Source organism: Corvus kubaryi, unplaced genomic scaffold, assembly GCF_017639235.1.
Source record: "Corvus kubaryi isolate FWS band 111438036 unplaced genomic scaffold, C.kubaryi_AGA036_p1.0 37127, whole genome shotgun sequence".
Taxonomy (NCBI): domain Eukaryota; kingdom Metazoa; phylum Chordata; class Aves; order Passeriformes; family Corvidae; genus Corvus; species Corvus kubaryi.
The window spans coordinates 820427-837858 of record NW_024581032.1 but is presented as its reverse complement, the minus strand read 5'-3'; the positions used below and the strand labels follow the sequence as shown (position 1 = coordinate 837858).

General features: G+C 45.2%; 1 protein-coding gene and 1 long non-coding RNA gene across 2 annotated transcripts in view; both read left to right on the top strand.

Annotated features, from left to right (window-relative positions):
- Positions 1–4178, top strand: part of MAP6 (microtubule associated protein 6) — a 47223-nt gene extending 43045 nt beyond the window's left edge. The window contains exon 3 of the mRNA XM_042021196.1: positions 93–4178. Coding sequence (XP_041877130.1) covers positions 93–293 — 201 coding nt within the window. The 3' untranslated portion in view covers positions 294–4178. The remainder of the gene's footprint in view (positions 1–92) is intronic.
- A 932-nt stretch (positions 4179–5110) lies between these two features.
- LOC121661240 lies at positions 5111–13543 on the top strand. The gene is made up of 2 exons (XR_006014893.1): positions 5111–6729; positions 6943–13543. It is a non-coding gene; the product is annotated as an uncharacterized LOC121661240 (long non-coding RNA).
- Positions 13544–17432: the final 3889 nt, after the last annotated feature.

Genomic DNA, 17432 nt, shown 5'->3' with positions numbered 1-17432 from the left:
AATCCTGTTTTCCACCTGTCCTTGTGTCTCTCCTTCTCTCTCTCTCTTTCTTCATCTCTGTGTTGTTGTTTTGCCTATCGCCCTCCATGCAGGTGGAAAAGCCTAGCATAAAGCCTTCCAAACCAAAAAAGACCACAACAAGCCATAAACCCCTGAAAAAGGCCAAAGACAAGCAGATTGCATCTGGCCGGGCTGCCAAGAAAAAGAGCGCCGAGACCTCCAACACTGCAAAGCCAGAGGATAAGGAGAAAAGTAAAGAGATGAACAATAAACTGGCTGAGGCAAAAGAGTAAATGTTACTGCACTTTCCTTTATTTCTCATTTTTTCCTTTTCTTTCTTCCTTTGTTCCTTTTTTTTTTTTTTGCCCCTTTGATTAAATAAAGGCCACAAAATTAATTAGAGGCTTCTAATCTGCTTTTTGTTCTGATTGTATTAGAAGCTTTTCTGTTTTATTTCCGAGGAGGATTAAGAAATCCTTGTTTCTGAGGTCAGGTTGTTCTGCTTTGCCTGCACAACATGGCTCTGCACAGAGTGAGGGATGTGGGAATGCATAAGCAGGGTCCTAAGAGATGAAGGTAATGGATCAGCCGTGATTACATCCAACAGCTTGTCCCTTTCCTCGGGCTTGGTTCTTCAGTGCTTTGACAGCATCAAAGTGCCCATTGAGCCATGCAGGGGCTGTGCTCGCATCCCATGAGGTCCTTTTGGGTTGGCCATTGTTGTGTCATCTCCCACTGGTGTCAATGGGTAAAGGGTTTTCGAGGCAGAGAGGATCAGGTTAATTCGTGCTGCCATGGATCTGCTGTAAATCCAACAAAATCAGTGGTGTGGCCAAGAACAATTTCCCCTGGTGACACTGATGGGAATTCTGCTCCAAGAAGCAAAGGGTAAGGAGAAGGAAGTAAGGAGCCGAATCCTCCCCAGCGGTAGCTGGGAGTAGGTCTAGCTGCATCAAGGCAACTTCACTCATCAACACTACTTGAAGTCCTTGATTTTAAAAAAAGTGAGTGAGGGAAGGTGCAGTGAGCAGTGTAGACTTTCTAAGCACACAGCAGGTTAGACTATTATCAGCAGGTTGTTCTTCCCTATTGTTTCCCCTAAGTTATGGATCTTTTTAATTATTCCTGTTTTGTTTTGAATCTTGGTCTGCTTTCTTCACTTCTGGGGTGCCAACAGAGCTAGGTTTCAGAAAGTGGTTAGTTTGCAGGTGTGACCTTCCAAGGGGTAGAAAGAAATGTGTCATCAAGGATGGCTAGAGCTGTCAGCCCCCGTTGCATTTATTCTTCTAGCTGTTCATGTTCATGTTGGCTCATGAGCATCCCAAGAGGGCCATAAAAATGTTGCTGGGATCCCTAGACTCCCTCCAGATAAGATCTCAGGGTTTCAATCATATTTACTGTGCTCTTACTCTAGGAAATCCCCACGACTAGTTTGGAAGCCCTAAACACAGCAGGACCATTTGTCAGTGAGTATGATCTGGCCCAACAGACTGGCATTGCATGCCACAGAATCTGGGTCACTGGATCAGTGGGAGAGTTGTGGTCCCAATCCAAATTTATGTGCCTAACTTCTGGATTGGGTCCTAAATACATGAGGATTAATCTTCATCCCACCAAATAGAGCTGTTAAACTCTCCCATAGCGGAGTGGCTGCAAGTTATGATACAGGGTTCTTGTTACTTATTCTTGCAGCTCCAAATTTTCTCTAATATAGAGTCCACCTTGAAACTTCCAGAGGACAGTTGGGAAGCATGAAGACAGAGATGGGAAATAGAGTAGGGAGGTGGTGTGTTACTGCAGAGGTGGTGGAATAAGGAAAATCTTACTGCTAGGGGTATTATAGAGATATCTAGCAGATAGTGAAACTATCTAGCAGAAAAATGGATGGGTTGGGAGAGTGAGGAGTCCTGATTTTGGGGTTTCATCCCATTAGAATTGGGTCTTTTGGAAACATAAATGAGTGGTGGGTTACAAGGTTGAGTGAAAATTTCCAATGAGGAGGAAAGGTCTGTGATATACAGATAGTGACATTTGCTGGCCTTAGTAATGAGTAAATGCCAAGTTCAGTGTATCATGTGATGTGTCCTGTTTGCCTTGCGCTAACAGCCTAAACCTTTGAGTATCAGTAAGTGTAGTGTTCTGAATTCAGTGGTGTAATTCCAAGCTTAGCTTGTGTGCTAGAACTGTGTGCTATGAGCTAGTCAGGTTGTGTATGTGGAAATATATATATTCATATATAGAAATATATATATATATTTAAACCTCCACTGCTTAGGAGGAAACCAGGGAAAATCCTCCAGGAAGTAAAACAGTGGAAATCTTTGTGAATGTAGTGCTTTTTTTTTTTTTTGATGTGCATGCCTCATGGAGACACTGATCTGTCCATACTGATCATTGCTTTTCTGAGTGCTCAGAAGCCCCTGCAACATTGCTCAGCTCTGTCACCAGAGCAGCTCAGCAAAAGGCTTGTGTTGAGCTGGTAGAGATGTGCTGCTCGCAGCTCTTCCTACCTGTCACATAAGGGACAACTGGCCAGAGAAGATGAGCTCCCAAGACTTTGTGTGATTCCTTAGCTTTTAAGATGCTTCATGTATCTTCACACTCCTCAGTAACATCCTTTCCTATCACAGGATGTAGCATCATCTATGAAGATATGTCACAGCAGGCAGAACACATCAGAAAGGCAGTAGACAGTTCAAATAGCTCAACACACCAATCTTACATAAGGACAGACCATGCAAAACAATTCTCCCTATTATTTTTCAGCCCTAAGCTTCACATTTGAAGACACCACACTTGCCACTGTTTCACTTGGAATTCAATGGGAATTTATCCCTTGACTTCAAGGTGAACTAAATTTTGCCCAGGGAACACCACTGAGATGCTCAGACCACCTAATCCAAGCATCTCCATGGCTCTAGATGAACTGCTGATCATCCAACATCTTCGGGATGGTTTCTCCTCAGTGAAGAGCATCCATCACATTGTTTGAAACATACATGGTGAGTGGTCAGAATATAGCTTTATGTTTCCATAATACATGAAGCTCTTTGGTGTCAGGGAGCTTGGCACTAGAAGACCTTTAAGGTCCCTTTCAACTCAAGCCATTCCATGAGTTCACTACAAAGCTAGGTATAAAGTGTTAGCCAGTGGTTTTAATTCCCTCTCTAGTGAAGGAACTTTCCAAGGGCCATTGAGCTGCCTATTTTTAACACCTGTCTTTGGGTGGGATGAATGGTCCTTGAAAGGTTTTCTTTGCAGAAAGAGCCTGGGAGACTGGTAAGGCCTGGATACCTCCCTCTCAGACAGCAGCAAAATAGGGATAGAAATCCTGGCCTGTGTTCCATGTGTAGCAGATCTGCAGCATGCATCCAAGCACACACACATATCCAAGCACACAGGCTGGCATTGCATTGAATACCAGGAACTGCAGCAGAGGCAAGCCTCAGGGTGAAATCCTGCATTGCTCTACCTTCCACAGACTCTATGCCCATCCAACCCACTCAGGTTTGTCAGAAAGGAGACCAAATCTCTAACATTTCAAGTTCACTTTGGGCTCTGAGCTTGTCAATCCCACTGGGAAATAGTGCTCTGCTGTTCTGTGTTTCCAGCTACCACAATGCTGATTGTGTTCCACTGCTATTTGTAATATGTTTTACTTTTCTTGTAAAAAGAAAAAAGAAATGTTTTGCTTTTTACCCTGTGATTGCTTGCTATTCCCATGCTATTGCTTGCTTTTGCATTTTCACTGTATTGTACTGTTACTCCTTTCTGCAAAATGGTGCTAATTTCTGACTGAGCTCCTGTTTTCTGACTGCTTCGCACACCGATCACCTGCTTCTTCATTTGCAGCACAGCCAGTGCTGCATTTGCAGCACAGCCTGGCGCCCATGAATTCCACAAACTCTTGCCTCTTGGAGGCAGATAGGAAGTGTCTAATTAATATTTTGTGGCCTGGGTTTGGTTGCATATCACAAATTGTCTCTTGTAAACATGTGAAGCACACCTCCTTGTGGTGCTTTTTCATTGTTGGTATTCTGATGAAAGTCTCTCTCTCTCTCTCTCTCACACACACACACACGTTAATGTACAGCCAATTGATTGTGACGTGCTTGTGATCTTCGCTTGCTCAAAGGGTTCTTTTTCCAATGATAAATAAATGCTGAAGACAAATACCACCTCCTTGATCTTGTTTTCTCAATCAGAAGCACAGTTAAGTGAAAGAAATGCCCATCCAACCAAAATGAGGCTTGTGTTTCTTAGAGTTGTCGCTTTCATGCCTGCTGTAGGGACAGCTGGGATGGCACAGTCTGACTCCCTTTAGGTGGCTGCTAACCTCAGACCAGTCTGGCATAAGCACTAAACATTTGCAAATGCAAAGATGGACAGTGAAGTCATGTGGACGGAGCAAGTTTTCTTTTATTTTCTATATAAAATATCTTTTAGTAGAGGGTCTGTGCAGTGCCTTGCTCATGTCCACCTTGTACTGGCTCAGGGAGCAGAGACCAACTCCACTGAGAGCTGGAAGGAGGGTAGATTATGTTAATCATTGGTAGATCCAATGTTAATTACATTTTTTTCAACTGCCTACAGGTTTTGTTTTCTCCCTGAACCAAACCTGAACAACCTGGTCTACTGGAAGGTGTCCCTGCCCATGGCAGAAGATTAGAACTAATTGAGCTTTAACGTCCCTTCCAGCCCGAACCTTTCTATTCTGTGAAAAACACCTGAAAGGCCAATGAGAGCGGTCACGGGGCTATAAATCCTCTTTGAAAGGCGGTGGCAAGTTCTTGGGTTGAGCACTTTCAGTGCACTGCAAACCCAGCCACTGCTGAACAAGTGCTTAGCAGAGTCTGTAGAAATGTAAAACAGTGGTTTTATATTAATGAAAGCATTGGCTATCAGGAGAAAATGATACTTGAGAAGAAAGCAGGACTGAGGGCACAATTTTATTTTAAATTGTGAACCCTAATCTTAGCTTAATCTCTTTTTTCTTTTAATTAGCCTGCAATTCAAATTTTAATCATGTTTTCTCCTTTAATGGATATCCCCACCAACCTGAAGAAAATTACTGTATTTTTGAGCAACCTGGTCTAGTGGAATGTGTCTCTTCCCATGGCAGGGGGTTTGGAACTAGATGGTCTTTCAAGTCCCTTCCAACCCAAACCATTCCATGGTTCTATGATTTTGAAAACTCTGCTCCACCATAACTCTGTTGACATCCATGGACCACCAAACCTTTTCTGCCTTCCTGTTGCTAAGGGTGCTATTTCTCATCCCTGCCTGGTTTACAAATCACTTTCTGAATTTATTCCATCTGTGACCACATGCTAGTAACAGTCCTGCTTTCTGATGTCCACTGTATCACCCTGCCTTCCTGCACCCTTCCCCACCAGCTTCATCCATTCATCAATCACACCTACCTATATGATTTGCTGAGTGTTTCACCTGGGCTGTAGGTCTCAGGATTTATCATTTCACTCTCTACAGCTGGTATCAGAGAAAATGATTTCTCATTTTTAAAAGACTGGTTATTATTGGGGCTTATCTGGGACAACCCTGATGGGCAACAAAGTCCTTCTCCCATGACACAAAGGTAGAGGGTCTTTTCCATGCTGCAGTCTGGATAGGTAATCCATCTGCTCCCCTGCAGCTGCCCAGAGTGAATGCTGGAAAACATGCCTTTGCTGCCCTGTTGTTCTTTGTGCGTTTGGGCTTTGCAAGGCTGAGTGAGTTCAAAGGGGCAGGATGCATTTCAAGGGGACAGTAGGACCTATTGGGCTGATGGAAGGCCTGGACTCCCTGGTCTTTAACCATCACTTTCTGAACCCACTGGTGCTGACTGACTCCTTAATCTTTGCCAAGTCACTAGTGACTGGCACTGCCCATCTCTCTCCAAGGGCTGTGCTGGGAGGGCTTTACTGAAAATAAAGTGTTTTGTCTTACAGGAGCATTTAGTGTGGAGGTGTGGAGGCACTGGCTGGAGGAGAAATGTCTTAATTGTCAATGTTGGTGTCTGGGTGAAGTGAACAAGGAGGGGAGACAATAAACTGAATTTTGAAAGTTGAGTCCGCTTCTCAAATACTTAATTACAGAGCATCTTAGAGGTCTTTTCCAGCCTAAATAATTCTGTGATTTGAGAGTGGCTTTGCAGAGGTGTCGCTCTGACTGCCATGAGCAGTCTCCTGAGGAGTTGTCTCCATGCTTCCAATTTTAATGAGCTGCTTTTAAATACATTGTGTTCACTCATCTAGGATCCTTGTGCATGGGTGGATGAAAAAGTTTTCCTTGACACTCTCCATCCTTCCACTCCAGCTTGGGCACACAACTGAGCTCCCTTTGAAAACCTCAGTTGTCATTTTTACATCCCTGACTGGTAAAAGGATGTTTCATCAGCTGACATATCAGCCCTTATACAAATACAACCTCTTCTGTCATGATATTCTTTTGGTTTAGGGTTTATTTAGAGATGTGCCAGTGCAGGAGAGAAAGGGACTTTTAAAGAAGATGCTTCTGACATAGCTTGTACCTCCCAGCATCCAAGGAATAACAACCATCCCTCGTGACATCAGATCAAGAAGAGGAGCCATACAGGAAGAAGAAATCCCCTAGTATACACATGATGATATGGATGTGCTCAGCTCTAAGAACAGTATCTTTTCCACATTTGGAAAATATTGTGATGTTCATACATGGGCTTCTGCTCTGCCTTGTTCCAGCAGTGTCATGGTAAGTTTGATCCAGTTGGGGAATTGGCAACTCACTTCTTTTGCCCATATTCGCTTGAGCTTTCTGGGTCGGGAGCAATTCCACTAATGCCACTGGGTCTACTTCCAAGCTCAGGGATATGTGATGAGGGGTAACACAGCTCTGAGTACTTCAGGACTGGTGGTCTGTCACTAACTCTGAATTGCTTATAAATACTCTTAATTTCTGTTGCAGGGTGCCTTGGGAATAACTCCCTAATCCTGTCTGTCATGTGGAGAACATGTGAGGCAAGAATAAAAGAAAATCGTACTACTGGACTGAAGGCATCTTTATGCTTTCTAAAATGCCAGCTTGCCCTTCAGGCAGTCTATTCCATGGAAGCCAATGACAAGGACCAACCACCAGAAAAATGATGGATGGGAGTAGTGGCAGATCTTAGTGATATGTGAGAGCCCTGAGAATGATAACTGTGCTTTCAATGTGTTCAGTGGTGTGAGAGATGGGAAGGGGAAAGCATTTCTGAACCCTCCTTGTTGTCCTCCGCCTACTCCAACCTAGCCTATGGTGTGCAACAACCCCAAGCCCTCAAACAAAGCTGGATCTTGCCCTATCTACTTGGAGAGACTGGTGTGTCCTCCCTAGCTCTGAGAGAGGTCTGGAGAACTGGGTCACAGCAAAGTGTGAGGAGCACTCTGCATGGAACATGGTAGAGGGAATCTCCCACATTGATGGGTGTTAGATGGGTCTGTTCTTGTCAGTTAATAACACCCATGAGCACTTGGTTCCAATACCAGATGGTCAAGGTAGGGAAATCCTGAGGGCAGCCCCTGGACATTGGACTGACCTGCTCCTTGGCCTGGTTCAGGATTTAGTACCCAACTGAAGACAAGTTCAGCTGTAGCCACCCTGTTTGTACCCAAGAGATTTGCCCAGAGAAGCTGTGGCTGCCCCATCCCTGGAAGTGTTCAAGGCCAGGTGGGACTGGAGCTGGAGCAACCTGTTCTAGTGTAAGGTGTCCCTGTCCATGGCAGGGAGGTTGGAACAAGAGGATCTTGAAGATCCTTCCCATCCAAATAATTCTGTGATCCTGCAGAGACACAACCCCCCAGAGTACCTTGAATTTAATGCAACAGATAGTGCTTTGGAGCCACAGGACAGTGACTGTCTTTGCCTCCCTTGCCCCTGCTCCCTCCCCTCTCCCCAAGGTTCATTGCTGATCAGAGATCTCTCACTGTTGGCTCCTTCTCTTGCAGTCTGCAATGCCCTCACCTCCCTGTCTGACCCCATTTGCCCACCACACCACCATTCCTTCTTGCCTTCAAAATAATTTTCCCTCCATCCTCTCTGCCAGCTTTTCTGTGTCTCTCCCACAGCTGCTTCTCCAATCCTTTGCTTTCTCCCACCTCTCCCCCTCCAGCACCTTTCCCCTCCACATTACCCCAAACACCAAGCTCCATCAAGGACCTTCTCCTTCCCATCCCGCCCCCAGTTACTGTCTCATGTCCTGTCTCTCTTGGACTGTAAGCCTTTTTCTTTGCCTGTACTATGTGATATCACTCACTACTTGGAATAAATGATACCTCACCTACCAACTGCCCCTTCTCTCTCTCTCCTTTCTTGGTGTGACTTCACTATATGTGTCTGGAAGTGCATTGTGTGTCTGTTCTGGTAGCCAGTCAAGCAGTTGGCCTTGCTTTTGCAGATCTGTCTGTCTTTTGGGATGACACTGCTCATGCTTTTGTCCTCTGGTACCTTTGTTTTTTTCTTTACAGCCACAGGGACAAGCTTTGTTGTCAGTGTAGGAACCTGGCATATTCAGAGCTGCAGGATCTTCTCCCAGCTGTTGAATCTGTCCAGCTGCTTTTCTCCCAGCTTCATGCAGAGATGTCCTGTGCTGCCAGGTGGCTCAACAAATGCAGCAGCTGAGGAGAATGAAGGAGAAGTCTTGTAGCCTGGAGCAGAAGCAGCTGATGGTAAAGGAATGACATTCCCTTGTAACAGAAAGCAGTGGGCAGAGATGTGTCAGTGCAAATCCAAGCAGATACATGTCTCAGGAGAAGCAGCAAAAGCTGGCTTAGCATGTTTCAGAGATGGATCCCCAGAAGGCTTCTTGTGGCTCAGAAGGTGCTGTGGACATCTGTTTCCTCCATCCCAGGCAAGGACTAAACCTGCCCGTGGTCCCTTCTACCTGTGAGTACAGCAAGGACCAGTTGTGAGTCAGTCTCAGATGGCTCCTTGCTGCCTCCTTGTCCTAATGTATGGCCACAAAGTGCTAGTTTGGTCTGTGCTGGCTGGAGCTGTTGGTGCACATGGAGATGGTGCTTCTTCCCAGGTGCTCCATACAAATATGGAAAGTTGTAGGAGCAGCTCAGTTCCTCTACCCTTACAGTGACCCTCACTGCCTGTGGTGTGACATCAGCCTGCCAGAAAGCAAAGGAGACTCCTGATCATGCTGAGTGAGCTCAGAGCATGGTCACCAGTCTGGTTTCATGGGCCATCTGCAGGAGTTAGGTCTAAGGACCTAATGAGAGGCAAAACTGAAGCAGTTTGGTGGACGTGGATGGGAGAGGGATCAAGCAGTGCTCGGTCCCCTGGGCTTCCTTCAGTGCCTGTTCCTGTCCCATCATGCCTGCATGAGCCGACAGAAGAGATGAAATGTGTGGAGAGCTAAAATCCTCAGTGAGGAGCCTGAAAATGCCATCTAGGACAAGCAAGAATTGCAGCTGGGTTGTGCCTGACATCTCCAGGATATAGGAATTTCAGTGTGGGTGCTGGAAAGAGGCATTGGTAAAGAGGATCAATCCCTTGATGTAGGTGATATCCTGCATCCTTTCCTATGTGCCACCATGACTTACTTCCACCTGCCTTGCTTCCACAGTGCTGCTGCCTCCTCCTCCAAGTTGTAGATTCCACCATTCAAAAGCACTGAAAAAAATCTCAGCCACAGTTTTAAGGGCTGACTAGTATTTAGGACATGATTCCTCCATGCTGCTGAGGTCCTCATCTGACTTGGAGGTATGCAAAAGTTTTCTAACATCTAGAAATGTTAGAAACATCTAACATCTTCTGCTAGCAGAGCTTTGTAAGAGCTTGCCTATCTGCTGCTTTGAACTCCGAAGGGCTGAGCTCCTTGTTGCTCACTGCACACCTACATCAGGCCAGATTTCACAACCAGGCACTTTCTTCTTCAGACCTTGCTGGCCCCAAACTGGTGCACATTTCCAGGTCTCACCCAACCTTTGCAAGAACAGGAACCCCTCTGCTTGCTGAGGGATAGAGCAAGGCTGAAATTCTGCATTTCCCTGATACAACTTAGAGCATTACCTCTACTGCTTGATGTGCCTTTTCCAAAGAATGCAGTTGAGACCAATTATATAGTACAATGTTAAGACCATTTTTGGGACAAAAAAGGTTTGTATTTTTGTTGCTGTTTTGTAAAGACAATAAACTTCAGTGCACAAAGGGCAACACAGCATTCAGAAGACAGAAGTGACTTGTCATAACCTCTCATAATCTAACTGGGAATTGCATTTGCCCAGAAATCAATGAGTTTCTATCTTCTGAGGAACATGAACCTGCCAATGTCCTCCTGGATAAGGGCACTAACCAAAAGGTGGGTTCCTCCACAGAATAGAGCTGTCTCCTCACCTGAATTCTCTGGGAAAGAAAGGACAAACTTCTCATGGTTTTTTCTTAAAAATGTTCCTTCAGCACCAAAGTTCTGTGCCTGAGGCTGTTTGCTGTTTCTGAGGCACTGGTAGAGGATTCCTGCTGCTTTTAGTTCTCCTAAAGGCAACTTTTAATTTTCCATGGGCCTATACAGACTCATAACAGCTCCCAAATATCTAAACTGCTTTGAACTAAAGTAATTTTGCAGAAGAGAATACAAGTCATCAGCTCATTTTGATATGAGGCCACTAAAACATCAAGATGTGAATTCATAGAGGAGCAGGGATGAGATGTGAGCAGGTCCTCCACATCTCTGAGGAACAGGATAATAATTGCTGGAGCTGTCAGAGGGAAGTTTAGACCCCAAGTCACAAAATCCCAGCTCCATGTGGCTGTACCAGGACCAACAAAGAGGAGATGGTGCTGTGTGTGCTCATGGTGGCCCATGAACATCCTTGGTTATTTCCAGACACCTCGTGCTTGCCTCTGAGAAATGAACTCCTGCTGAATTTCATACTCTTTCTGCACCTCTCTCAGACATAACAGAAGTAGAAATCTGTTACCTCCAATTCATCTCTTCTACATTTCTCACCTTCTCACATAATTAACCCAACAATTTGCCATCAGCAGCCCTCATGAGGGCAAAGATCTCCAAACTCTTTCCTCGCTTGTCTTAAACAAAGATAATTTACAAATGTTGCTGCTGCATGTGTGTTATGTTTCAGGATCAGACCTTCCTTTCAATTCTCCAATTTGCACACTCCCAGCTCACTCTTCCCAAGGCTGGTACCTAGGGCTAAACCTTGTTGTATAGCCCTGCAGAGTGCAACCAGGGCTTTGCTCTGCTGTGCATGCTCTGTTGTCTCTGAATACCAACTATTGGGGAAAATAATGTAATTACCTACCCCTCACACTCCTTCCAATTTAAAACAGGTTTGCACGGACAATCACACAGTTGTCTATATTCATGCAAAGAGGAAGCCAGGAGATGAGATGGGACACAGTCTCTTTTTCCTCCTCAGGTTCATAGCCTGAAATCCATGGCTGAAGGATGCACACAGTCATGGGAAAAGAGCCAGTAGATTAAAATGAAGAACATTCACTGCAGGCACCAGCATTTTGACTGTCTCAACAAGGAGGGATGACCCCAGTGCTGCTGAGATGGAAGAATTCCCCTGGTAACTCTAGGAAGGGCTCAGGAAAATGCTGGTGGATTAAAAACAGTTCATGTTGCTTCAGGGAGAGACGATTTTTGGCTTTTAAAGCTCTCTTCTGAAATGCAGGGTAGCAGCAAGAGCAGGGTTGGATACCAAGGAAGAGGTGGGATGGCTCTGGTTTTGACCCACCAGGATCTGGTTGAACCTGGATCATCATGTACGCACTGGCACAGGACAACCTGAGATCATGCCCCATAGTTCCTGCATCCTCTCTCACTAAATGAGGTGTGAAGATGTGCTGGGTATCTGGAGTAACTGTTGACAGCCTTCAGCCTGCAAGTGCAGGTGCCCTTGGGGCACCATTTCCACTGGCAAGGATGTGCAGGCATCTCCAGCCTTCTCTAGAGACCAGGCAGGGGGTCCTGTCCTAGCAGATTCCTGTGCATCAGTAGTATGGACCCGGTCTACCCTGGGAGTGGGGCATCTTTACAAAGAGAAGCTGCTCTGCATTTTCCCCCTAATCCTTTGGTTTATGGTGCTGGGCTCACCTCATTCCCATAGGAACTCGTGGGCTGAAAGAACTCAGCAGATTTCCTACCAACCTCTGCCAACAGCTTCTGGCAGCAAATGTCTCTTTGTGGTAAGCAAAAAGGGCAGGGTGAGGGTGAGTATTTGAGAGAAAGCTGTCCTGCCAGGGCTCTTCACATTGTCCTGCCCCATGAGCCTCTCACATAGAGATGGTTTCGTGTCTCGTGTGTTCACGTGATCTTGTGTCTTGGTTGGGCTGATTTCATAGACCAAGAAAATGGTAACCTGCCACTCCATGGTGTCAGCCCCTCCTTCCCTCCTCTAACCTGGAACCATTCCCTGTACAAAAATGATGCAAGACTGGGGGATAAATGGGAATCTCCACAGTCCCTTGATGCAATCGCCATGTAAAGCTGCCCATTTTAAATCTTAGCAGGTTTCTTGTGCCTTGTCAACTGCTTTCTGCCTTTCTGCATCCTCACAGACCCATTCCCATCCATCCATGTCTCTCCTCATCCCTAGAGATCCTCCTCCTCTTTCCTAGTGAAGACTGATTCCCGTGTTCCCTACAGGTCTTTCCTTTCCCATCCCTCCCTCTGTGCTTCCTCAAGACCTGGCCTTCCTTCCAACACACATCCAGAGCTTCTACTGGTAGCATCTACCCTAACTCCAGGGTGCCTTTGTTCTTTTACACTGCCATCCAAGACTATCCAGGTACAGAAGTGACCCTACCAGGCATCCAGTACCTTGGTGCCACCATCACCTCCTGGTGTCTCTAGGGGGTATCAAAGAGAAGGGGTGTTCTCAAATTGGGGCTACCATATATTAGCTGAGCTTAATTTCCTGCTGGTTGTTTTAACAGGCTCCAGGTGCTTCCTGAGCAGCACAAGAGCTCGGTTGCAGTGTGATAGGACTTTTACCACCCATCATGAGGGAAACAAACTGCTTCTTTGTGAGACAATTTTACAGCAAGGCACTTGTTTGATGCAGGTTATAATCAATTGGCAAGTGTTTTTTGTAACTGATGGTGGACATGATCATGGTCACAGTTAAACCAAGGGCTGGTCAAAAAATCCAGCCCAAGCCCTCACAGGTTTTGTGGACATCCATGCATTTTGGACCAGTTCCTTGCAGGGACCAGGACCACTCACTAGCCAGCCTGAGGATGCACCACGTGTGGTTGATTGGGGAGCACTCAGCAGAGCCACTGGTCATGGGGCAAAGTCCAGCCCAGGGGTGGCATTTTGTTGTCACAGGCCAGCTGATTGCTCTGACAGCTTTGCAATGATGCTCTTTCTCTGCTTCCAGGACCCCTGAAAAAAACACTGGTGCTACAGACCAAGAACCAAGTACCTTAGTGCAGGACCAACTCACATGAAGTCAGGAACTTTCGTCTGAGCAGCAGCTGAAGCAAATGTATAGTCTGCATGAAATGTGTATTGTCTGGCTGGCATAAAATAAAGCTGATGATGAGAGCTGAATGACAATTTCTGTTGTCTCTCAAGCATTTTGAAGTTACTGTGTGATACAATTAGCATGTCTGTGCCTTGATTTATGTATAGTAAAGTTACAGAAAAAGATGGGTCCCATTCTCCCTTTATTCATAGATGGGAAGCAGCACTGGTTTTAAAGGTCTCCCTATTTGACATGGGCAACAGAGATAGATTCACATCCATAGCTTGTGGAAATATCACATTGGATTTCAGAGATTATGCCAGAATCCTAGTTGATAGAAGCAACAACTCTCTTCAAAGATCCTTGGAAGATTTAATGCACTATAAATTCTTAACCACTGTCAGGAGCTTGTGTTTGGATATTGCCAGGTGAGGCACACATCGTGCAACATCTGGCAGATCCCCTCGTCACTGCGTTGTAGCCAAGAATATTTCAGACCTTCTTCTGAAGGTTATTAGCAACCTCTTCTGAGGTTGCTAATATTCAACTGATCACAAATTTGGGTATCACTTCAGGCAAATCATAGAATTATTTGGGTTGGAAGGGACCTTTTAGATCATCCAGTTCCACCCCCCTGCATGGGCAGGGACATATTCCAGTAGACCTGGTTGCTCCAAGCCCCATCCAACCTGGCCTTGAACACTTCCAGGGATGGGGCAGCCACAGCTTCTCTGGGCAACCTGGGCCAGGGTCTGCCACCCTCATGGGGAGGAATTTCTTCCTGATATCTAACCTAAATTTTCCTTTTTTCAGTCTGAGCCCTTGCCCTGTCACTACATTTCCTGATGCAGAGTTCCTCTCTGCCTTCTTTGTAGGCTCCTTCAGATACTGGAAGATGTTCTGAGGTATCTAGGCAACCTTCTCTTTTCCAGGCTGAACAGCACCAACTTTCTCAGCCTGTCTTCTTAGGGGAGGTGTTCTAGAGTCCTTATGAAATGCTGGAGAAGACATCAAAACTTGCTGGCAAATTAGTATTTCTTCTCAGCTTATTTTCTAAAAATGTTTTACTGAAAAGTTGTGAAGTTGTTCACAGTTGGAAATGTAGGAAAAATTTAGTCAATTCGTGGTTGTTTTGTATGTTCATATTTTCTGGGTGGGGTTCTGTGTATTAATAAGATTGGACTTGATGATCCTGGAGATCTTTTCCAACCTTTATGATTCCTGTAGGATGCATACAGCACCATGAAGGGAGATGCAGTCCAGTCTTACAGCCTGTCCTGTACAGATGGCATGGAGTCCCCAGACTGCAATTCCAGCAAGGCAGTGGCTCAGAACACTTCAATAAATATTTCTAGGTTTAGGCTGAAGTGTTCTAACACTTAGAGCTGAGATTAGGTTTACTTTCCTAAAGTGGTAACTTTAGGCAAAAGGCCGCTCTTCCTTCACAAATTAGTTATGCAAAGCAGGTACTTCACTGGAGGTGGGGAGAACTCCATGGAGCCTGGCAGCTCCATAGCCTTCCAGATCCAGAGGGTTTGGCTTGCTGGGTCTAGTTCTTAAGAAAATTTCCTTGGGGTTGGAGAAGTCATTCATGTATTTCAAAGTGAAAATGCAAGTCCATGATATGCCTCCTCCTCTTCCACCTCCTCCTCCACCTCCTCTTCCTTCTCATCCTCCTTGTCCTCATCCTCGTTCTCCTCCTCCTCCTTCTTCTCCTCCTCCTAATGTTCCCATTGTGGTGAGTTCTCTTTCATAGCAGGAAGGTTGGAAAGAACCTCCTTGTTGAAGGGATTAAATACAGAGGAATATTTGTCACGACTGCCTTTCTACAACCTGTTATAGATCAAGTGAGAACCTTTAGACCAGCCCTGCCTTAGGTTCAGATTTTTGGCAGCAGCTTTACTCAGACAACCTGCACCTAAAAAGTTCTGGCTCGCAAATTCTCAAGAATGGCCAATCAGGTCTATTATAAAATGCATTATTTATTGAATAGACAGGAGATTAACAGACAAAAGGCCTTAAAAAGAGTCACTTACTACACAGGTAAAAACAAAGAACCACTAGTAGATTTACATAAAACAGTGTACAACATAAAAGTACCTATATTATAGCTAGCAAAGAAATAGTATAAATTAGGAGTCAATGTAACTTAGCACCAACTGAGGATGAGTCAATCACACACAGAGTCCTTTCACTCAACCTCTGGAAGTGTAACCACGGAGCGTAGTCCTGACTTCAAGGAAAAGCCCCACACATTTCCAGGGAATGTGCAGAAGACTTCTGCTTTGTCAAAGTTTTGTGTAGCTTTTATAGTTTGGAAAGTGTCTTTCAGTCAGAAATTCGATCTTATCTTCCTTCAATCTCACTCTCAACGCAAGATTGTCAGCTGGGAATACCACCTCAATGGCGCCAGAAATAACTCACTACCAGACAGATGTCCAGCTTGAGTTATGTCACCATTTAGCAAATTCATGCAACGGGGAAGATGCCCTGAGCCATCGTACCAGCTGATAGGCAGAACAGATAAGTCCTCCTGTGAGGAGTTACTCTGACAAGAGTAACTAATAGTAACTAATGAAATATTTACTACAAAGGGATGGAGATTACATGCCTATGAATAAGTGCACCGAGTGTGTGCCTCGCTCAGTAGGTCAAGGATTCTTGTTACACATGATTAAAAATTAACTGTTCCTGTATATAATTACCATGATTGCACAATTATTAAAGAGGAGACCAGTCCAAAGGTCGAGTGCCAGATGTTGGTTGCCTGCAAGAGGTTTTGCTCTAGTTCCCTGGAGCTGTTGGTGTCCAGTTAGCCAAAGATCTTATCTATACACAATTATTTGAATTATTTGTAGTAACTCAGATATCCATGGTGGAAAACTTGAGAAAAAAAGGCTTGTTCTTCCATCAGTATCTGATTTTCAGGGAGTCGCTTGGAGAGGCAGAAAATCCAACCCAAGCATGCACCAAAAGACAGATATTTTGTCTGCCTCTTCAGTTTCCTGAAGGTGAGAGCAGGTACAAGTGGCCACCAGCTTTCATTTCACCAGTGGAAAATGTAGGGAAGTGTGTCTGAAGTAGGAAGGTGAAATTTCCCAGAGGTAGGTTTTGAAGCAGTAGAGTTGATTCAAATGATGACCTAAATCACAGCAGAAGAAAACATTTGTGTAACCCATAAATAGTGACATATGTTTTTTCCACCAGACTGGGTACAGTATTTCAGGCAAACCAAAAAAACTTAAAACTCTAATTTCATTTCATATAGTACTGCAGTGTTCTTACTTACCATAAAATCATAGAATGGTTTGTGTTGGGAGCTTAAAGACCATTTCATTCCACCCCCCTGCCATGAAAAGGGACACCTTCCACTAGACCAGGTTGCTCCAAGCCCTGTCTAACCTGGCCTTGAACAATTCCAGGGATGGGGCAGCCACAGCTTCTCTGGGTAATCCATGCCAGGGCCTCAGCACCCTCACAGCCAAGAATTTCTTCCCAATATCCCATCTAACCCTGCCCTCTGTCAGTGGGAAGCCATTATCTTTTGTCCTGTCACTCCAAGCTCTTGTCCAAAGTCCCTCTCCAGCTCTCTTGGAGCCCCTTTAGGTACTGGCAGGGACTCAAAAGTCTCCCCAGACCCTTCTCTTGTCCGGTCAGAACACCCCCAGTTCTCTCAGCCTGTCTGCATAACAGAGGTGCTCTATTCCTTGGAGCATTTCCATGGTCTCCTCTGGACTTGCTCCAGCAGCTCCGTGTCCTTCTAATATTGGACCCCAGAGCTGGAGGTAGCACTGCAGGTGGGGAGCTCATGAACAGGGCAGAGTCTCCGTCTCCTCTGCTGCCCATGCTGTGGGAATGCAGGCCAGCATTACCTCCTTATCACCTTAAAATTTTCGTTTTGCCACAAGCTGGAATATTTACAGTTTATTAAGAAAAAGTAATAATTTCTCCATTCCTAGTATTTCTCTCCCCTCC